The sequence below is a fragment of the Lycorma delicatula genome, chromosome 6 (genome assembly GCF_047948215.1).
Source record: "Lycorma delicatula isolate Av1 chromosome 6, ASM4794821v1, whole genome shotgun sequence".
Classification (NCBI taxonomy): Eukaryota; Metazoa; Arthropoda; class Insecta; order Hemiptera; family Fulgoridae; genus Lycorma; species Lycorma delicatula.
In genome coordinates, this window is record NC_134460.1 from 18,189,919 (window position 1) to 18,214,944 (window position 25,026).

General features: G+C 28.5%; 1 protein-coding gene across 1 annotated transcript; it reads right to left on the reverse strand.

The window, feature by feature from the left end:
• Nucleotides 1-5,853: 5,853 nt before the first annotated feature.
• On the reverse strand, nucleotides 5,854-24,237 carry Rh3 (Rhodopsin 3). Its single transcript, XM_075369304.1, has 8 exons — nucleotides 24,115-24,237; nucleotides 21,224-21,403; nucleotides 18,670-18,885; nucleotides 15,180-15,310; nucleotides 13,294-13,466; nucleotides 10,284-10,444; nucleotides 6,822-6,923; nucleotides 5,854-6,271 (listed from the first exon to the last, which is right to left on the reverse strand). Exons 1-8 carry the CDS (start codon nucleotides 24,189-24,191, stop codon nucleotides 6,154-6,156), a joined length of 1,158 nt encoding a protein of 385 aa, XP_075225419.1. The 5' UTR covers nucleotides 24,192-24,237; the 3' UTR covers nucleotides 5,854-6,153.
• Nucleotides 24,238-25,026: the final 789 nt, after the last annotated feature.

Genomic DNA, 25,026 nt, shown 5'->3' on the forward strand with positions numbered 1-25,026 from the left:
TTTTAAAAGTACATAAAATTTTATTTCACTAGTAACTTCTGATTTTTTCATATTTTTTTTTTTATTATTATTATTGACTAATTATTTATTGTACAAATTGTCTTACAATCATGGGTTAATTATTAATAAATCAATAAATTAAAAAAAAAAGTTAAAAAAAGGTTATGAAGTCTAATCGAACCAATGTGCTTTCCACTAATAAGATTCAAATATTTCATTAATTAAAATCTCATTTGGCTATAACTCTGGAACCAATGAAAATAACAATCACTTATGAAATATCATTGAAAAGCTCTCAATGAGGGCTTATTACTGCAGAAAAAGTCAAAATAAAAATATTTTTGGATTTTGGGCTTTTTGGACACTTTTAGTTCAGTTGACTGCCATCAAAAGGGGAAGTGCACACCTAGATGTTACAACAGTCCTAAATCCAAAATTTCAACATACTATGGCTAATAGTTTTTGAGTTTTGCAAGATACATATGTACATACATATATACATACATGTTTATGTACAGACATCACGCTGAAACTAGTCAAAATTCAGGAAATCAGGATTCAGAAATGATCAAAATGAAATTTCTGTTGAAATCTGGAAACGGAAATTTTTTGTGATCACAATACTTCCTTGACTTCGTATAAGGAAGTAAAAATAGTCAGATTCACTGATATTGCTCTTTTAACAGAAGCAAAACAAAAATGAGTTGGAAGAAATTTTTAATGGTGTGACTAAATGGGAAGTTCTGATTGAAATAAAATGCAATGAAATAAAACAGAAATGTGAGTAACAATAACCTTCTGTTATATTAGAAAATGAAAACAATAAGGCGTAAATCAAAAGAAGTCTGACATTAACAAGTAAAGTTTTCATGCAAGAAAGAAGTCAGCTTGAATCAAATATAATTAAGAATTGGAATGATATTCTAAAAAATATTTGTGTGAAGTGATTTATGGTAGTGAAATACGAACAATAAGAAAAACTTAAAGAAATGATTACCAGTCTTTGAAAGGTGGTTTTGAAGGAGAACATTCAAAGTAGGTGAATTGATAAAACATCAAAATGAAAAGGTCCTATCCTATGAATAGGATAGGACAAAAATTGTAGCAGAATTGTGGAAGAGATAAACTAGGTTGATATATTGTTGACAGAGCATCCATGTTTAGAATTTGAATTTTATATATATATATATATATATATATATATATATAAAATTAAGTACAGATATATATATCTGTACTTAAAAAGCAGCTTATCCTAATTGCCTGATTCATCAATACCAGCAAAAAGTAATGACAATAAATTGATAAAAATTTGTATATATGCTCTTATGGTGTAAGTATACAAAAAGAAAGGATTTCTTTTTAAATTCTGAGTTTAAAGAGATAAAATGGAGTAACAATGAAATTTGTTATTATTTTTTTTAATTTCTCAGTAACAAATGAAGATATGAACTTGATTTTTGGTGTGTAATTTTCATGTAAATATTTAAAAAGTAATTTCTAGATTTTTTAAAATTTGACCTTGAAAGAAGTGAAGAAAGGTACAAAAGATTTGAAAAATGATTGCAAATTTTCCCTATTTCCAACTACACTAAAGGACTATTCACTAGATTTGGGCTTCCAAACACTCTTCAGATAAATATCTAAAAACCATTTCCAGGTTTTTTTTTAATTTTGATTTTATAAAGAGGTGCAACGGTGTATGATGTGGCAGCTAAACCAACACAATCACTGCCACTGTGGCTGCACCCAGACACAACTGGCTGCACCTGCTTCCAGGTACTTGGACTAAAAAACAAGAAATAAAAGTAATTAAAACTTTTTTTAAAAAAATGAGAAACAAAGTACAATCACCTCGTAGTTGTTTGTTGGGTAACACTAAGAATTGGGCAAAATACATTTTTGCCTGTACAAAGTACAGGTAACCAGTTATAACTAATATTTTTAAGATGGAGGCCGACTGTTTTGAAACCCACATTCCTAGATCACTAAAATTTCAGGTCCTGTACTGACCAAACTGTTGCTCTGAAGAAATTACAATACAATGATATTTTTTATAAACTGAGCAGGCTTTAATTTTTATTTTTCATTATTATTCTCACAAGCATGAGTTTAATGCAGAACACAGTGAGGTCCAAGGGCCAGAGCCCTTAGGCTAGATGTTAAGGGTGATTAAAGCAAGCCATGACTGGCTAAATATCTTCCGACCGTGATGGAAAACATCAGTGTATAGCGCAAATGAAGTTGTGATGGAGATGCTAGAACATTAAATATATCATCAGTAAAGACATATTATTTTATATATAAAGGAGAAAAGTGTGTGAATATGTCTGTTTGCAACAGCATCACACAAAAACCAACTGACCAATTGCTTTAAAATGTTCAGGATACGTTCATGTTATTCCAGGTAAGGTTTTAAGCCATAGATAGAGGTCCTAGCCCCTTTGGTGGTTAAAATATTAAAGAAAGCAAAAATTAATCCTTTTACTGCATTATATTTTTATCACCATGGCAACAGAGATATAATGAAGTAAAATAACTAATTTTTTTTCTTTAATTAATCTCTATAAAATAGTTTATGTTCTCACAATCATGAAGATAACAAACCTGTTGGTGGTTGAGGGGTGGAGCCCCTTGGAGTGCTTTAAATTTTTCAGTCCCCTACTTTTATAATTTACTGATTTTATCTCTTCTTAATTATCAATAACCCACCCTTTTTTATTTCTATGTGTTATCAATTCTTATGTTCATTAGGTTAGTACCTATCAGCAGTATGTGGTAGACTGAGACCACAGATCAGGCAGAAGAAATTCTGACCATTGCCTAAATTCAATGAACAATGGGAACCAATTTATCAAATATGACTTCTACTTTTTCTCTATCCTTTCTTCATAACTTTTACAAATTTCTAATTTTTTGTCTTACTCAGGACACTTTCTGTCTTGCTCATAGTTATTGGCTAGCACATAGTTTATCTTTGTTGATTGTTACACATCTATTTTCTGTGGTTGATTCATGTTATATTCATTAATATGCAGTAGTTCTAAATTTTTACTTAAATTATAGTAGCAGAGTAAATTTTTGTAATGTTTGATTTTTAAATAATACTGGATTTATATTTAAACATAAGTGTAAAAAAAATCTTTAATTAATCTTAGTTTTCAGAAACTTTAAATCTTTTAAACAACTTCTATTATAACAGAAAGTTGTTTCAAAACTTCTCTAAAATTAGGAATTATTTAAAATTCAATTTTTAGTATTTTTAAAAATCTCTAGAAAAATTATTAAAATTATTTTATGTAAACAAAAACTAAATTAAAAACCTGTAAGATTAAATACTCCAATATGTAGCAGATGTTTTACAGTTAATTACTTGTATTTCTAATTTTATTTTCTGTTTTACCTTATGAAATGAGTAATTTCCCTGAAAAAAAGTGGTATTTTATTAGTTAAATCCATTTTATTGTATTCATATTTCTAATTCATAATATTATTAATAAGATTTTTATAGAACAGTGATTCAATGGAAAAAATTATGCATTATGTTTTGTGTTGCAGAAAAAAATAGTTTATTAAAATAAAACATAAAAATAATTACAAAAAAAAATTAATGAAAATTAAAAATTAACCAAGAGTAAAATATACATAAATAAAATAATTCTAATCCAAAAAAGTTTTTTTCTCAATAAAAATAAAATTTTATATTAAGGAAAAAGTACATATAAAAACTAAAAAATGTAAAATTCTTCATTTTTTCAGGACTGAATCTTTTGTTTTATTTTCTTTTAAATCAGTAGTAATTCAAATATTTCATAATAAATTTTATCTACATCTAATTACATTGCAGGCAGTCATAATCTGATCTGCATTAATATTACTATATAAGCACCAAACAACTAAAAGCTTAAAGGATATATTTATGTTATGTATTTAATAAATTACTCCAATTTTAATTATCTATGACATTTTTGTTATAGAATTTTAATATTTCATTACCAACTATAAATAATTAACATCACTTTTCTTTATTATAATACTAATATATCTATTGTAATATTTTAATTTCACTTTTATTTTTAAACAATAATTATGAATCATAATAGCTAAAAGTTGCTGCTATATGTTGATATTAGTAACACTTATGTAATATGCAGACAGCAGGAAATATTAATTATTTAATACAATAAATTGTAAATTTTTCCCAGAAAATACTGAATGAAATTAATTATTAAGAAAGGAACAGAACAAATAAAATATAAAAAAATGTTACTGTTAATATTTATAATTGTTTTTGACAATTAAATGGTTCCAGTATTTCTTAATCCTTCATCACATGATAAAAATGAGTCAACAGGTCAAGATTAGGTATTGTTCCTTTATTTACTTGTGAAATATGTTTATTAGGTTATTAAAACCATAAACCCAGTGTTTAAGTGAGTTATTGCTGATTGATTTTTTAAGTGCTCTTTTAAACCTTGGCTTACACCATGCTAAATTTAGTTACTTATATTTGAAATTAAATTACTTCCTTACCATATAAAATTACGTATATATCCATCTTATGGTATGTGGTTATATAGCATAGATATAAGTTTGGTTGTTAGAACACAGTTAATTGCAGACATTCAGAACTGTTCACTGACTTTAGGTACTGATCATCACATTATATTTTGTCTTATTGTATATTATAAAATAATGTAACATCAGGAAGAAGTTAATAAAAAATCATATTTATTAGATAGACAATGGCATTATCAGTTCACATGGACTGATTTAAAATTGTATTCCAGCTCCTTAACATTATAGTGGATAACATATTGTACAGAAATAAACTCAGTTTTTGTTGAAAAAAGAAAGTAAGCACTGTTGACAGTGAAAAATATTTACTAATCGGAATATGGTTAGAATAAAAAAGTTAGCTAGACTGAAGTATGATCTCAATATTATTGCAAAATAACAAATTATGTTTAGCATTGTTTTCCTTGTTCAATCTTCTCAAATAAAACATGTTTACTCTAACAAAACTATGAGCTGCAATAGTTTTTATTTTATGTAAACAACCAGTTTAAAAAAAAATATACATATTGACTGTATTTTTACAAATAATATAAAACATTGAGATAATATAAATGCAGATGACAATGCTTAAACATTATGGAAATTAAAATAGTAATATTATGTATATAAACAAAAGTCAAAATTTTTTTTATTATTTTAAATTACATTTTACATGTATTGTATTTTTTTATATGAATTAATTATAAAATGTTAATAAAATTTAATTTACTAGCACAATGAAACAAATATTACAATTGTTAAAGGTACAAATTTTTCATGAAGTTTTTGGTATCTTCTAAACAAAAAGAAAGAATCAGTATTCTAATTCAAATAAAGAATAATTTTATTATCTGGTTGTATTAAATTACGGCTGTGTTGTCAGCTAGTTTAAATTTCTATATTGTATTAATCACCATTATAAAACCAGTTTTAGGATGCTGTAAGTTAAAAGTATTGTATCATGAAATAACACAATGTTTTAATTTAAATAGCTTAAGCTAAAAATGATTTATTGTAACGATGTAATTCATTCATTAAAAAAAATCAAATGAACAAAGCTTTGGTTTTATGTAATTTTTCATTAAATATATTCTATAAAACTTCAATTAAATTTATTCTGGTTACTAATAACCAGAATAAATTACTAATAATTTATTAGTAATTTTACTTACTAATTTTCTTTTTTAATTTAAGTTTATTGAATTAAATATTAGATAAATCTATTTTAATAACACTAAAAAATATACAGAAATAAAAATAACAGAAAAAAATTATATAAAATAAAGCAAACTATTTAGAGAAAAGCTTTAATATTTTAGTGATGTAGATACTAAAAACAAGCAGAAAACATTATCTACTCAAAACTAGTTCATTAACTATATATCTAAGATTGAAATAATTTAGATTTAATTACTAATGTAGGTTTATGTAACGACGGCTATTAGGAAAATCATAAAGAAATCATTTTCAAATCAGAGATTAAAATATTTTAACTACTATTTTAAACAGTTTAAATAATCTATTCCCATGTTAAAAAAATGCTTAAATCAGCAACTGCCTACCATTAATTCAGCTAAACTCTGAAGTCATTTTTTTTTATTGAGATGGAGTTGCTGGTGTAGTAGCAGCAGTTTCTGTGACAGTTGATGTAGTGTCTGAAACAGGTGGGGCCTCCTTTATTGCCAACCATGGTAGTCGTTTTGACAATTCAACCCTGAAAATAAAAACTTATTTTTATTTAGTTATGATAATTTCTTTTTAATGATTAATACACTACATAAACTTGAAGCTTCTGTTGTAATATGAAATAGAAATTTATATATTTAAATATAATTTAATACAAAATAATAATTTAAATATATATTTTTCTTTGTAAAAGTTTTTTACTAGTGAAAAATTAATCATTTTGTGGAATATCTCATGATTTAAATCACTAAATTACATAACAGCATTGCTGAGAATTCCACTAGGTACATTTAAACAGAAGAATGGGTCCAGACTTGGTCCAAATCTTTATCCCATATACCTAATAACTGAGAAACAATGGTTACAAAAATTTGTTTTTTATATTTTTACTTCATTGTACTAATCTAATTTTAGCAAGAAATTTGCGATTTAAATCAAATAAGCTGAATAAACATTTAATAAATGATAACAAATCATTTATTAAATTTCAACAGTTTTAAATTTTAATTGTCATTTAAAATTGAAATTTAATTAGATATTAATTAACTTCATAATAAACAAACACTATAAACACCAACCTATAACGAGGATGACTTATGGCATACACATAAGGATCTAGACATGCAACAAATTTACATGCACATGCTGGAATCATCGTAACACCGGGTGTTAATAAATCCCTGAAACAAAAAAATAATTGGATTAAAGTATTTATTTTAGATTAACTGAAATTAAATAAAGAAGTAATAATCATTTCAGATATCTTGTCTAGTCTCCTGATCTACAGAAAAATTTTGAATATTTAAAAGAATACCACATGTGATATTCCCATAGCTGTACTACTAGTTAATGAACTCTTTAAAACAAAAGATATCTATATTGAGTCTTTAACGAGAATGAATGATATGAAGGAACTGAAATTAAAAGCACAACTACCTACTCGATAGGTTAGAAGTTGAGTTCAACATAACCATAACAAGAAATAAAAATAAACTAAATAAACAAAACACTACAAAAATATCAAACCTTATAATACAAGAACTTATAATATAAAACCAAAACATAGGAAAGACCAGGCGGAATCCTAAATTTCCTCAGCAATCCATTCTCTGGCCAGGTATCTGATGAAATTTTCAACAATTATCCATTCGGCCCAGTTTTTCCAATTCTCATGGAGCTGTAATATCGACCCAGAAGACACCATGACCAGAAAGAAATTGCGTCACATACTTGTTAGGGTGAACCCAAGGAGCCTCCCACAAACCAACAACATCTGAGAAATCATACGTACAACGCTCACCCTCTGCCTCATCCCATCTGGTCTGCCACAAAGCATTGACATCCTGTTCTATCTCGCGAATTTTTTCTGAAGTCAATTCACCTGACTTCTTAGCAATATAATGCTGCTGCTTTTCTGGCTTTTCTGATGCAATTGAATCTATCAGTTTCACGCCTGCAACCACCAACATTGCCTCCTATAAAATAGTACGGTACCGTTAATACTATAAGGATTGAGCTTTTAATAATATATCCCGATAGCTTTTAAATTTTAGCCTATTCCTCAAACAGGTGCTGCATACAGCATAATTGCCTTGCATGTGCCCTTGTACAGGATACAATATCAATCAGGATTGACCATTCGTCAAATATCAAAAAAGGCACGACAGGCCATCTCCGCGACATAATTAAGGTGCTTCTTGAACTGCAATTTCTTATCAAGAAACATCCCGAGGTTTGAACTTGAACATATTTAATATGAAGGCCTGACATTGAAACACAAACCTGACACCTCACTGCCAAACGGCCTTTAAGAAGCATCATTGTGGTCTTCTCCAGGCTGAACATTATCTTATGTTGATGGCCCCACAACTCAAGTATCCTGGATGTCTGAGTGGCTTGAAACTCAACTCCCTCCATGAGCTTCCTTCGACCGGCAGAGGCCTGTCAGCATAAGCCATGATGAGACACCTGCCAGGCGTTCTCAGCCGCAGAAGGGATTAAACTCCACCACTCACAATGGACCCAACATGCTGCACTGAGGACAACCCTTTGGTAACATCTTCTACCATCATGGAGCAGCACATCCTGATGCCTGAAGTAACTTTGCATTACTTGCAGTTTACTATCAATGCATTGTCTCTTTTGTAATTGATAAAAACAGAAGGCCACCACAGGTTATTAAGTGCACCGGAGATGTCCAGGAAAATTCCCAGGACATATTCCTACTTGCTAGCTCTTACACTCATCACACAGAGTATGGCATCCCTGGTAACCTTGCTGGGACGAAGCTAATACTGATTTTCCATCAATAAGCTTTGTGAGAACAGCCAGATATGCAGGTACAGATCCTTTCCGAAGGCCTTACCAATAACTGGCAGCAAGATCAAGGGCCTATATGATGAAATAACAAGATCTTTGTCACGTCCTTTAAGCAAGAATTTAACAATACCCTTTTTCCAACATACCAGGAAGTATCGTCCAAACAGTAATTTGTTAAATACGCATGTGATTGTTTTCACACTAATCCCAACCTAGCAAACAAGGAGCTCTGAGATAGAACATCTTGACCCCAAAGGGAAGACACCCACCATGTGATGGGTCTGACCACCATGCCACCCCCTCTGTACCTAGCCCTAAGGGGCTTTTAGCGGAGGTCATCTTCAAAGGCCTCAAGATATCCCAGTCTGGCCGGCCGCTGTCAAGATGCCACAGATGTGAATGCCACAAATGGCATTCACATTGGTGTAACGCACCTAACACAGATTCTCTTTTCTTTTTTTGTTTAGCCTCTGGAACCACCATCAGGATTACTTCAGAGGATGAATAAGGATGATATGTATGAGTGTAAATAAAGTGTAGTCTTGTGCAATCTCAGGTCAACTGTTTCTGAGATGTCTGGTTAATTGAAACCCAACCACCAAAGAACACCGGTATCCCCAATCTAGTATTCAAATCTGTATAAAAGTAACTGCCTTTACTAGGATTTGAACCTTAGAACTCTCGACTTCGAAATCAGCTGATTTGTGCGAAGATGCATTCACCACTGGACCAACACAGTGGGTTGCCTAACGCAGATGCTACCATCGATGAGCTTAACAGGTCCCAAATGGGGCCATCCGATTGAACTGATCTACAATCCTAACCAAGCGAGGGCAAGCCCAACACGCAAAACAGGCACTAACTAATAAGAAAATAAGAGCAGACTTGTTATCTAGCTAATTCTATCATAAAAATTTAACACTTAATATTAAATACTTACAGAACATTAAAATTGTAATTAGAATGAGTCAAGCCAAAATTAGCATGAAAAAATTTTAATTTAACATTAGGTGCTATAACTGTAGTGGTTGCAGATGACTTTTTTTGTGTTTTTTTTTTTACCTTCGCGTACCCAGTTAAGTATTATTGTCTCAGAGGATGAGATGAATGATTTGTAGTGTGTGTGAAAATGTCATGCCTGACCGTGATTCATTGTAGATGACCTGATGAGATAAAATCACTCTCAGAAAGACACAAGTGTTCTTAGGAATGACAAGCAGGGCTTTACTAAACAAGGTGAGGTTGAAATGTTTTTTACTGCTTTAACATACTGTTTCATATAAGCATGCCAAGCCAACTGAAAAACAGGTGAATTTACTCCAACAAGTGACACCTTCACTCTGTTCACAACCAGGATCTGGCTGTACATCATTATTCAGGGAAAGCAACTTTGATTATAAAATTAAAAAAAGGAGAAACATATTTTAAGAAATTTGTGGCTATGGCTTTGGGAGTTATTTCTATTCTATTTTAAAGCGTGAAAAACAACGAATCACAAACCAAAATAAAACAAGTCAACCCAGAAAATATGACTAAGTTAAAAAACTCTTGTAAGTCCTTCATTCTCAAAGCTAAAATGATCAGTATCTGGTATGATATTCATCTACTATTTTATTTAAACTAAATTATGTACACTTAATGAAAACATAGAAAAGTAAAAAGAAATTAATTATAATAAATAAAATCTATGATATTTCAGGACAGATAATTAAATATCTTACTGATTTCCAAATGCTCCAATCAGAGAAACAATTGCATAAGGTGTCCAAGATGCAACATATAAGAAACATATTGTTATTGCTGCTTTAGCAATTCTCACTTCTGCTGATTGATTTTGTTGCTGTTGATTACTTCGCAGCGAATCAACATTCATTTTCTTTGCCTGGAAATATATAAAAAAATTTGAAATATAATGTCTCAAAATTTTAGGTAATAGTATTTTTATTGATTATCTTTTAGCAAAGCTTCCAGCTGTCTTACCAGTAATATTAACTGAGAAAGAAATATATATATATATATATATATATATATATATATATAAAATAAAATCTATTACTTCTTTTTCTTACTGTAACTTAATACATTTTAAAGCTTGCACATTCATAACATACTTTCAACAATGTGCTCATTTTTATGTTACATGATATATTTTTAAAATTGTAATAACAAATATGGATTTTAGTCATTCCCAGAAACCTAAGTTTGAAAAAAATTCTATTCAAGTAATTTGCAGCACATAAAAAGGTAGCAGGTTTTATTGTAATTTATTATTACTCAGCTGTAGGTTGCAATTCTCAAAATTATTCATTAGCTATGAGAATTGCATCTAAATAGATTAAAAGCATCTATAGCCGTAATGGTCAAAGAAGAGAATAAATCATTTAATCAGAAAAAAGCACTTCATTTCCAAAAAACCTATTGACAATCAGTTTGTTAATAAGTTTAAATCTTATCAATTAAATTTCAGCAGTTATGACTTGAATGTAGTACAGTAGTGTGCAAATTAATCCAAACACAGGAATGTTTTGTTTATTTCTATGTTGTAGCTATACTGCTTGACCACACCCATTCATTAAGTTGTCTGTGTAATGTGAAATTAATATTATTTGGTTATTTAGCAGTTTTCATAATATAAATTAATATAAATAGTGTTTTGAGAAAGTTTATTTCATTTTTCATTAGAAAATCATATTTTCCAATCTTTTGTTCTATGTGTCTTGAATAATGGACATAACTCCATTGTATGACAACGACAAATAGCTTCTGAGTAAGTGTTGGACTAGGGATAATGAATGTTATTAAAGCAGGTGCTAACTGGACCAAAGATGACTGGAAAAATGTTGTGTTTTTTGATGAGTACATTTTTATGTTCAGGGGCAAAGGATTCCATACATTAGAAAAGCATCAGATGAAAATACATCACCGGCTCTTATCCAACAACCACTTAAACATCCACAGAAAAAATTTTTTGGGGTTGTTTCTCATTTGAAGACCCTTGTTCATTACTTCCAGTTTGAAAAGCGATGGATATATCAGAAAGGGTTGAGATACAACTTCAAAACAAATTCCCACAAGGCAACAGAGTGTTCCATTAAGATTTGGTGCCATGCCATACTGCCAAAAAAGTGGAAAGATCTTTTGAAGAACGAAACATTAAAGTGTTCCTGTGGCCAGGCAACTCCCCAGACTTAAACCCAGTTGAAAATCTTTGGGTAATAGTCAAAAAACGACTCTTGAAAATAAACTGTACCGCAAAGCCGACCTCATTAAAACAAAAATATTGGTATGGTTTCATGATGAAGAAATCAAAAAAATGTATAGTATACTTGAATCAATACCAAATCGTGTACATGAAGTGATTAAGAATAAAGGAGGACATATTAATCACTAGATATTCACAAATTGTACAGATATGATTTTTTTTTATAAATAAAATTAGGTTTTATTAAATAACATCAGTGGTCAGATTAATTTTCACGCTACTGTAGACCTAACTGATTGTAATTTAAAGGTAGTTATACAATCTGTACATTTTTTATACATTTATAATGCCTCATGCAGCCAACATTAGTTAATAATGACAGAATTATGGAAATATTAGGATATGGTGATTTAAAAATTTAGGAAGTTGTCAAAAGAGGAACAGAATATTCATCTATTTGAAATAAGTAATGTATTAATGAGTAATTTAATGATAGAAATCAAGAGAAAATGATTTATAAAATGGTTTTCTGTTGCTTCTTCACTTAACTGAATACAGTTTCACATATTAGCATGTCAAGTACCAATGAAATGCAACTGCGATTTATCTACGCTAGTAATACCTTCATCTTCATTTTTTCATCACAGGAATTGGCTTAACAGTGAGCATCATTACTCTTAATAAAAAGCAATGTTGATTGAATGTTTTATTCTTATGTATTTTATGTAATCATGACTATTACAAAACTTGTAGGATAATGTAAACAAACAAATAATTTACACCTTTTATTTGTGAAACAATAGATCATATATAGTGTTTCTACTCAGTAGATCAAATTATTATTTTAGTAAAACAATCTCTCTATACGAATACAATTTTTCTACTTTCAATTATGGTTGTGATATCACAAAAATATGAAATTAAAATTAAATAAAATCCATAATTAAAACTTTGAATTATTACAATATTTTAGCTAATATTTTTAAGATTAATCAACTGAAATTCAGTACATTTTATTTAGACCATCCACATATATCACATATTTTTACATGAAATTTCTTGTATTTTGCTAAGGCCACCAATTAATAAAATGACATTGATTTTGTTTAAAACTGTTGTATTTATTTGTGTAGTCATTGAGAATGTTATTCTTCAGTTTATATCATCAACATCAATGACAATCATAGTAAATATTTTATAATTTATAGGAAATAGTAAACTTCAATTGGCAAAGAAAAATTTTGTTAAAGTTAATACTTTATATTTTATTATTCATAATGAATAAAAGTTGTTGGATTACTCTAAAAGTACGATCAGAAATAAATTATTAACTATCTTGGTTGAAGTCTCCAAGAATTCTAGTTTATAAGCATATTTATTTAGTTTTTTGGTTTACTTATCTAAAGAATTTTTAATAAGATAATCTTTTTCGTTTTCTATAATTGTATGTACAGTGAATCTGGAAATCATATATGAAGGTATTCTACAGAATTTTTATTATTCATTAACATACAATGAAAATAACCAACCTGCTGTTTGAGAGCTTTCTCATGGTTTATAACATGACTAACAATCTGAGAATAGAAATAAATTATTAATGTCATCGGTATACAGTAGCATATGACAAACATTACTGCTACCCAGTACTGTGTACTTTCATTCCTTGTTAAATAATCAAATGAGCAACTTGTTAAATATCCCTCTGAAACAAAAATTATATTTGAGATAAGAATTTCATTTTTAAAAGTAGTCTAATTAATGATTATATATCATTTCAGTAATTATTTAGTAATATATTATCAATATGTAGACATCTTTATTGTCTGTGATTCCTCTGCACATGGAGAGCCACGATGCACCCATACGTAAATAAAGTTCATATGTTCTGTTACTAGAAAAGTTTTTAAATTAAAATAAAAAGATATAATGCTGTAATTTATTAACTGAATATATGATAGTATTATATATAATGTGATAGTATTGTCACTTCCAAATCCAAATTGAATTATAATTATTATTTCAAAGTTACTAGTCAAGTTACTAATACCAGTCATTAATCTAAAGTATTTCCTGGATATGACATTAAATAGAATCCTATTGCCAACTGTTGAAAACCTTGTAATGGAATGGATCATTTATTACAGTGTTCCTTATTACTAAGAAAAGAGCCAATTAAAAAAAAAAAACCAGTTACTAAGTAAATTAAATAATAAATATCCGTTGATTTGAATAAAATGCCTGAATAGGAGAGGTCAGAAATAGAGTGCCACCTCGAATCTTTGAATACTTATCAAAAAGCAGGATTAATATCATCTTAACATCCACCCAAAACACAATGTTATTATCAATTACATCTAGTTTTTTAACAAAGACTATAAACTGAAGATTCTCAAGGACTGTCTAATAAAAGAAAAACCCCAACAACAATACAGTACTTTAAAGGAAATATGAAAAACCATTCTTTAAATTTTGAAGTAGAATCATTAAAAGTTCTATTATTAAGTGGAAGTTCTATTATTATGTTGGAATGTAGGTTTCTGAGTATTAAACAGTCTTTAACAGAAGAAAATTTGATCATAAAAATAAAAAATCAGTATAATTGTCAGGAGTAATTGTCATAATTGGAGTAATTGGAGAAATAATTGTCAAAATTGTCAGGAGTAAAATGTTTAGTGTATAAAATTAGGTTCTTACAAATCCTTAAAAAATCACTGAGAACTAATGTGATATCAGTATAATTAATCCACATGTAATCTAAAATCTAAATTATATTCTTTATGGTTGACAATTTTTTGTATTTGAATTAAAATAAATCATCACCAAAATTCAATTGAATTAAGAGATGCTTGAAAAAAGGTTAATGTTTGATAAATTAATTTCAGTTGAATGTATGGTATATGTAAGACAACAATTTATTTTCACTTTTCAAATTTGAAAATTTGAATTCAATTTCAAATTTGAATTTTCCAGAAACAGTTGTACGATTTGATAAAAAGTGTTAATGTTTATTGACTTGCAGTAAATTAACATTTTGTCTATATTTTGCCATTCACACTTCACCTGCCTCTTTAGAAATATTTGTTCGCTATATTTCAGGTGCAATATAGAATTTTTACAAAAAAACATTCCTTTCAAAAAAAATTCAAATCAGTCTAAAAGAATTACTATATGAGTTGATACATAAATTCCCAAACAGGACACTTGGTACAATCTTTCTATTCAGACTCAGGCCTGGTTCCAGATCATACAAAGTTATTGTATTTTTAATTTAATAATCTTTCATTTTTAGTGATCACAAGATTATACAAGGTTCTCTTCTTAACTATTTAAATGGAAAGTTATTATCCCTAAAAATTGGTAAAATAAAATAAATGTTAATTAAAATAAAATCATTTTCAGAATTACATATGCTTACCAGGTACAAAACGATTCCATGTTTCAAATAAAGGCATTAGAGACCACGGTGTAGTGTATACCCATATTAGCAATAAAATAAATAAAGCTTTCCCTCGTGACATTCTACCATCTAAAGGTTTAGCTATTACCCTAAATAAAAAAAATTAAAAAGTAAGAAAATGTTAATACTTTACATAAAAACTTAGTTTAGTCATAATAAATAAATATTTCTAAAATAAAAAATGTGTTTTAAAAGTTAAAACGTTTAAACATAATTAAATGTCTTTGTTTATAGCTTGATATTTATAAATTTTAAATCAGGATTATAAACATAATTAATAATTATAAATAAACAATTATTTTATTTTGATTGGTATATGACAACACACTGGAAATAGGTATGTGTGCTTTCCTCCATGGAAAAAGGGAATTGTTCCAGCAGTTGCCTAGACAGATCAAGGAATAACCACAAAGACAAAACCTTAATTAGAGCAGCACCACAAAATACACAAGTAATTTTTAAAAGAATAAAAAATAAGAGATTAAAGTCCTTCTTACATCAAACTGTAGTAGTTGGTGCAATATGGACAAGTCACTACTAAAAATAAGCGGTAAAAGTCTATATCAATATTATCTTATCAATCTTATTGCTCTAGAACGGGTACACCCAGACTAATGAATTTTTGTATGTGTACAGGCTTCCAGAAAAGGTACCTTAAACCAGTCTCCTTTTTTATTTAACACATGTGAGATCTTGGTCACGGCCCTGAATGCACCTTTTTGCAAAAAAATATGTTGTTTTTCTAACTATTGAGTTCTCAATTGGTGCCATACTAATGTCAGACAGCCACATCAATTTAATCAGGATCTGGGAAGTTGGTAGCACAGACTAAACAGGTGATTCCCATCACCTTTCATTGTCTGATGTCAATCTTAATATAAGTATGTTTTAGGTTAATTTCTTTGCTTAAAAATCTAAAAATGGGCTGCAAGTCAATGAATAGCGATGTGAAATGGCAGATTATGAATATTTAGAAGAATGACTGTAGACCACTGATTCTTAAACTTTTTTGCCCACCACCACATTGAGAATCAAAAATTTTCTAGCACCCCGAAATTTTTAAACTTACCATCTGTTAAAAATAATAATTGCAATTGCTGTTTTTAAGATGAACTCTTTTATGCCAGGATATACCAGCATATTCCACGCTTTAGCATGACATATTCTATATCTGAGTTGAAACTTACATTTTATTTTGAAATATCAGAAAACATAATTTTTGCCTTATTTTTTAATCAGTCATCTGCAACCATCAGAACTGCCTGAATGCCCCCAATTTTCTGTGAGCCTTCTACCACCCCCTCTGGAGGCCTCTAGCGCTCACAAGGGGGCATTAGGCCTATCACACACTAATGCTAGAGGCAGATTGCAGAAAAACTTGGAGTGTTGAAAACCTGTGTGGAACAGAAGGTAAAAAACTTAAAACAACTGCTCCTGCATCCTTAAAGATGCTTCTGTAAGCGCCTTGATCCTTCCTGTAAGAGTAGGCCTGGACTAACCTCAACAAGAACTAATCATAAAATCATAAACAAGATCATAGAGCTAGTTTATCTGATCTTTTAATGAAAGTTAAGGATAGTTTGGACATTAACATCAGTGCTGAAACCCTAAGCCATCATCTGAGTTGTTGGGTTGATGTCTTGAGTAGCCTTGCATAAGCTTATGCTTAATGAAGAAGCCAAGAAAAAGTGAGTGAGGTGTTATGAAAGGCATAACTGGATGAAAGAAGCCTGGCAAAGATGTATTTTTTTTCAGATGAAAGCAGATTTGAACTGTATCTAAGACGGCAAGTGAAAGTTAGGCGTACTCAAACAGAAAAGTTTCTGCCATCCTGCATTGCACCTGCCATTCATGCTGGAGGTGAAGCAGAATCATTTAGGGGGTGCGTAACCTATGAAAGTCCTGGAGAACTGTACATTACTGATGAATCAGTCAACAGACACGGATTTGTGAAAACATTGAAGATATCATGGTTACTTCAGTGACTAGGCTAATAGGAAATAATTATTTTTTCCAGAAAGACAATGCTTTCTATCACTGGAGTCGCTTTATGGCAAAATGGTTTAAAAACAAGGATACTGAACTGCTACCATGGCCAGCATGTTAAATGAATGTTAATCCCATACAGAACCTATAGAACTCTATGGCACTCAAGTTGGCCAAGACTAAGCCCAAATCAAAGGAAGATTTGAAGCAGAATATTGCTGCATTGTGGTGAGACATCACTGTGAACGAATGCAGAAGGCTGATTGACTCAATGCCAGATCACATCAAAAGAAGGCACATTGATTATTAACTGTAAGACAGTTCTTTTTTATTTTTTGTAAAGCTTTTAAATAAAAGTACTTAGAGAAAACTCAAATTTTATGTTCTTTTCATGGTGTCCCTAAACTTTTGACAGATACTGTAAATCAGATCAACCTGCACGATTCATATTTATTGGTTCCAAACAATAATCTGAAATCCCTATTTCTTGAATATTGAAATTTGCATGATATGAAAAATAATGCAGATTTCTTATTAAAATTTTTCATAATTCATTTCAGGTTAATGTGCCTTATAAAATAAAAAATATGTATTTTTAATTTTTTTTTGTAGTTAAAAATATAAAAAATGAAAAACAATAAGGCCAAGTTAAAAATACTAATTAAAAGTTACAATTATCAAAAATTTGGGAAAATGGGTCCTGTTGTACATCTATAGAATAGTTTTGTCATAGTTAACCAAGTTTTAAAGAATGGACTTAATAAAAGATAGAACAAAAAAAAGTTACTAGTCATTATTTTATCATGTAAGCAATAAAAGATAACACTAAAATATATGTCTATATAAATAAAGCCAGATCCCCTGCTTACAGTAAAAGGATACTTAGAAATCATGTCATGAAAATAGATTGTTCTTGTTCATACAATAACAACATACCTTATATAATAGAAAGTTATACTTTACTGAGAAATTATAATTTACCCAAATAATTAAAATATTTGAAAATTCTGAAATCTCCCACAAAAAACTAGAAAAATAACATATTTTTATCTTAGAATTTTCAAAATTTAAACATTTCATAATATTTTCTTCTCATATTTAAATAAACACTGTATTTAAGAAAAAAAACTTATAAAAACAAAAGGTTAGAATCTATATTCTTTAAAGTTGACTTTGTGTTGTAACAGATCAAATTTTGTCATTAAATACATTTTAAATTAAAATATTTCATTATATTCAATATATGTAAAAAATAATTATGTGAAAAGGGAAAATGTGGTAGGGAGAGGGATGATTAATATAATCTATTCTTTTTCAAACAGAACTTATCCTATGTTCCAAATGATTCAAATTTGGGATAAAATGTATTTATATTATTCATATTCAAATAAAATACTATACATAAAAAAAATATATGTATGCCTACAAAATTGTATTAATGCCACCTATATTTAAAAATTACCTGTAACGATCATATGCAATAGCAGCATTTGTAGCACTTGCACCGATCCCAGAAAATGAACCAATTGTAGCAAACAGTTGACAGGCTGAGTGTCCAAGAGCATATCCTTGATGGAAAGAATTATAAACGAAAATTGGTGTTTTCGACATCATCATAAAATCACAGATAGCTAAATTCACAACAAACATATTCGATGGTGTTCTTAGTGACTTAGCTCTGTTAAAAAAAGGAAATACAAATAGAAATTAATATGTAATTAAAATTTTAAACAATTATCTTTGAATAATGTTAAGTGATTTCTGCAGTAAGGGAAAATTTCCATCATAGTAAATTACTATATCCTGTTACTAGAAGCAACTCTTTTTACAGGAAAACATAATGTTTATAAAATAAATTTCATAATAAATAACAATCTTCTAAAACTATATTAGTATACGTGCAGAAGATCCATAAAGTTTGCAATACTTTGGAAATACATGTATACTATAAAATTAAAAACATGTGGAGAGAATACTGTACTGGCACTACTAACTAATAAACTGATGTACAGACACAACATATAACATCATTTTCACACCATTCCCAACTCACAAATTTATTACAGAATATGAACACAACAAAGCAGTCAATTTTGTAGATCTCATGTACAAAGTAAACAACAATGACATCTTTAAAACATAGAGAAAACTGTACCAAAACTATTTTATTTACCAATTGAACAAAAATCTATCACTCTGCAACAAAAAAAGCAGCTTTTATAGGTACATTAAATCAAATAAACACACTTTTATCAAAAAATTATTTTGAAGAACTCTACACAATAAGACACCTAAACACTTTAACAGCTGTACAACTAATATACATGTTACATATATACCTAGCAAAAAATAAACAAAATATAAATAGTTAAAAGAAATATAAAAAACTAATTTACATCAGCAAGCATACATTCAAAATTATTAACATTTAAAAATTATTTTGTACTTTCAAAACTATGACCAAAATGTGATGCTGAACAAAATAAACACAGCATATATACCAACCAATAAGCAAAGTCAAGTATGTATTAATTAAATCGCGGGCTATTAGCTCAGTTAGTGGCTGAAGTAATTGGGAAAATTGGTAGGACATTCAACTACAGATACAAAAAATACATACTATCATTAGATATTAGCATCAACTAAAGAAAATGGATACAAACTGCCTTATAGAAAATGGACATATAATAATACTAAAATGCAAATTTTATATATAATACATAAAGGTCATTAATTTTACATCCTTGAACAATATAACATTATTAAAACACTAGTGAGGAAACAATATGGATTAATATGTTATTTGACTTTGTTGTACTAAACAGCTTTTCAAATAACTTCAAAACCAGGGTCATTAGCATTATTAAAATTTGTAATATCATGAAGAAATTGCATCAGTTTTAAAAAGATCTAGAAGCATATTTTCACCCTGAAAGATCATTTTTAATTTATTTTATAAAAGTGTAAACAATTTTTACATTTCATCATTCTGATCTATAAGAAAAAAATTATAAATAATTTTTATTTACATGATTTTGCTTCAATTTTTATTAATGTTTATCATAAATCTACATTAAGTATAGAGTGCAAAGAGAATTCTCTCCTTAATGATTTTCTTCTTAAATTATGCTTTAAGTTATATTTACTGCTGTGGTCATCACTAACTGCTAACTAGCATGAAATTGCCATAATTGTAAATGTACCAAACATTATTTATTCATGTATTATTTACAAGCATTATTATAGCTGGAAACTTTCGGAATTGTTACTTAACAAATATTCCTTCATTAATAGACATCTTATCCTTAACTTACATCCTTTTTATTGTGATTTTTCTCCTTGAAAAGTTTCAAGCATTACTGAAGCAATTTATTATAAGTATGAGGCTGATAAATGCAGTTTATTGTTTTACCGAATTTTATCTAGTAGAAGTGTACACTTTTAATACCTTAAGCTACAGATTTGTTTTTTCTTGTTTAAAAGTCTATAACTAAATGGATTTTTATATCCAATTCATAATTTTGAATCACATCTTCCTGAGTAATGAGGTTCCAAACCAACCATCTTCTTATGTTAGAATCTTATGTTGAAAAAATAATGCATATTAAATCAAAGAAAATTGACTATAAACCAACAAATGACCGATTAACATTTTCATCCAGTATATTTTATGTCTTCAGATTTCAATCTGTTTTTTTTTTTTTTTTTTTTTTTTTTAGCAAAATCAAAATAAATTTTATTTTATGTATGTAAAATCATCTGTTGATTTTTGATTTTATCTACACAAAGCTAGTATTAACTGTTACACAATACCTAGATAACAATGCAGAATAGTTCTTAACCAAAATTCTTGGGTTGGTCAGTTACTTTTGCTAAGAGAAGCACAAACTAATAACTAGTTTACTAATGAAATAAAAACATACACAACAGAATAAATACGAGTATATTTCAGCCATAATCTTTGCTAAAAATATTGATCAATCATATCCATGCCCAAAGGAAATAAATCTACTTACGCACTAAATATCCATATGACAAGACCATTTCCAATAAGTGCAAAGAACATAAAAAATACATAGATGATTCCAAGTATATAATTATTCATTGGATCTGGCTCAGGGTAATTGAACCAATGTTCTGGAATGTGAACCAGTTCTTCTGCTGGAACATTCCATACTAGTGTCTTTTGAGTCATCCTGAAAGTAAAGAAAAATTACATAATAAATTGTTAAATCATGAAAAACTATATTACAGTAAAAGAAAATCGTATAAATTTTCCATAGCAATAGGTAACACAATAACGCTTGTAAAATTTATGGATTTTCTCTTGAAAAATCCAAATATTAAATGATTTGATTTCAAATTTGTGAAGCTTTTTTTCTAAGAGACTCTTGGGTTAATTTTCAGTGCCTACCTAATAGCATGTTCAATATTTAGTAATTTTGTCCAGGAGTATTTCACTTGTACTAAAAGGATTCCAGAAGTTAATAAAATAGATAAATAAATCTAAGGAGCTCCTGCAACAGAGGATTAACTTACTAAAGGTAAATAATGAGTACCTGTGTTTATTCCATACTTTTTTATTTCTCCCAACATTTCTGTACTTTTTCAGGATTACTTCACAATTGTTAAATTATACTGACAAACGAAACACAACTTATCAAATCATTGTGTTTGAACTGACAACAAATAATAATCATCTTGATATTTTAAATTATCCTAATTGAAAATCAGCATATTTATTGCAGCCTACTACATCAATTAGCTGTTGTTTGAATGTTTTTCTGTTCTATATGTCTCCCAATTTTCAAATTAACCTTTATTTGATATTATCATATTTTGAGGCAGTATTTTGTGTTTTTTTAAACTAAGTAATATAAAAGTACATCTTTTAAAAACTAATAAAGTTTGTTTTATCAACCCCTCCATTCAAACAATAAATTTATTAGACACTGGGCTGCTTTTACAGTAATTTATAGTATTAAAAGATATTTAGTTTAAATTCAGTCTACAAAACTAAACAACACTGAGAGAGAAAGAGAGAGAGAGAGAGAGAAATTGCAGAAACTTTTTACCATACATGATCATTAATTCAAATAATGAAATTACAATTCTATTCTTATGTTTATGTTGCTATCTGTTCAAATTAAGAATTAAAAAAAGAAAAACCAAATTTCAGAGAGTTTTTTTAATAATTAATTTTTCTAAGCACTTTTTTAACTTGCCTAACATGGAAACTGAACTGAAACTCTTACTTAGTCTGAAATGCAGTTCTGTAAATAAGCAGACTGTCTTCTTTAAATCTTTTTGATTTGTTAATTTTTGAAAATGCTGTTACCTTCTCAGAATCTGAAACTTTCTTTCAAATTTCTCCCTATTCAGTTTTCAATATAGATTTTAAGGAAATGGGCTCAGATGGTTTACATAAAAAACAATCCTTTAGATTTGTAAGTGAAATTATAAAGAAATTTAAAGCAGGAGTTTAGATCTCTAAAACTTTTTTTTTTTCATTTTTAGCATCCAGAATGAAGTGGTGAGGTGCTACCACTCACCACTGAGGCTGGGAAATCTTTAAAACTTAGACTTTCTTAACTGATCCAATCATAGCAAGGGGTTAAACAAGTCAGTATTGTTTGGTAATCCTATTTTGCACAGTTGGCTCGGTATGAAAATAAGATCTCCATCTCTTTTCTAGTGCTATTTGGTTTTGTGGACAGACTATACATTAAATAACAGTTTGGTAAATATAATAATAATTAATTAATAACAAATTAATCATAAGCACTTATTTTAAATCAGTTAAAAAATTACTAAACAAGTGCAAAATACAAGTTCAATAAACAAAGTAACAGAACGAGCATTATGTATTCAATAACCTTAATTTAAGGAAATTTAGTTATCAAGTAAACAAATTTTATAACTAATAATTTTTTTAATCAGGTCTCTTGTTTATAAGTAGTGAAGTGTGAGTATGAGTGATTTTATTCAGTTATATAATTTCATTAATTCTTATGATATTTCAGAAGTTCCTAAACATCTTGTGCTACCTTATTGAATGACAAATGTATCCCTTGTTCATGTAATTGAGACCATATGTTACATCTTTGATTCACCAGACCAGGATTATTGAAGTTAATAAAAAAAATCGGCAATAGAATTGTCACCAGAAGACAGTATTGAGGAGCTGATGACTTAAATATTTATCCAACTTTACCTCAATTTTTTATTCTTCTAAATAAGAAGACAAGAATTACAAAAATCTTCTGTGCTGACACAACACACATTTTTAATTGAATATTAAAGTTAAGAAAAGCTTTTGTGTTGATTACACATTTAAACTGTAAAATGAGAGCTTTTAGATTTAATATCATTGTAAAGTAGTTGGTCTAAAAGTTCATTTTTAAAAGCTTACTGTACATGCTTTTTATTATCAATATTAATAATATTTCAAGTTTTACCTGGATGTGATATCTAGTTTACAAATATTTTTATTTTTAATATAAGTTGTTCTATAAAACAATTACTTAAATTTGTCAGATAATTTCTTTACACTGCAGCATCTTCACTACTAAGAAAGAAAAAAATTCTCCTTTGGCCATTAAGTTTTTTATTTTAAGTTACTTTCATTAATGATAAAACATAGATTATTAAAAATGAATTTATTTTTGATATGTATAAAATGATACCAGTCTCACAAAGGATAAAATGAAGTACATATCCTATTTTCAATAGAAGAGATCAGATTAAAACAACCCTTTTTTATCCTTGTACTCCTATATTCTTTCATTTACAAAAAAAAAAATGTATATATAAATAAAATTTGAACAAAGTTTTATTCACTGTATTGTTTTTGTTATTATTTGAAAGCATTACTTTTTTATTTAGGAATAATTTTCACATATCTTACCGATAACTGACTCGAGGAGCCCATACAGTGTTATTAGAACAGTTAGTGTTTGCACCGGCCCCACTGAAGAACTCCATTCTGTGGCTGCCTAACTACACAACTCTATTGTATACATTAGATTAGATATTTATACAATCTGATAAAAAGGAAGACTTACTAATTCAATATCAACAGTTTTATAATTTAATTATATACAAAATACAATTCATCTGTTTTAGAGTAGTAGTGGTAGTAGTAGTAGTAGTAGTTAGTGTTATACAATACATTTTCACATTGCATTGATTTGTACCTTCCTACACAAATGATTTCTCCACCCTTCATTACCTTATTTATTTTACCACCCCTTACATTTAATCCAATAAGTGTGATTTTATAACATTATTAATAAATTCTATAGGAGAAGTTCACTTTATTTACCTAGCTTATGTGTTATGCTTTATAACTTAAATTATAAAAGATAAGTGTTATTATGATCAACAAATTGACCTTAATTTGCTCGTACTAACATGTGTTTAGTCCTAAGAATAAAAATATGATTCCAGATAAATTAAGACTCCTATACCCTGAATTCACCTTAAAAAAACAAATTTTAAAATATTAATAAAATTATAAGTGTTCAAAGGTTATGTATGTATTGCTGAATTTCAACTATTGAATGTTTCAAAATGTTATGGTTTCAAACAGTCACCTAACTTTCCATGCAATCATTCTTTTGTTTCTATTTTCTACTGATCCATCAATTTAAGCATATTTTCTTCAATTATTTCCTTTAAGTATTCTTAAATTTGGACTAGTCTAATAGTCTTTATTTTTATAAATCTTTTCATAACTAAATATTTCCTTTAATTGGTATATAATTATATTGTCACACATTTGCAGTTTGACAAGGATTTTGAGAAGCTATGAAACATA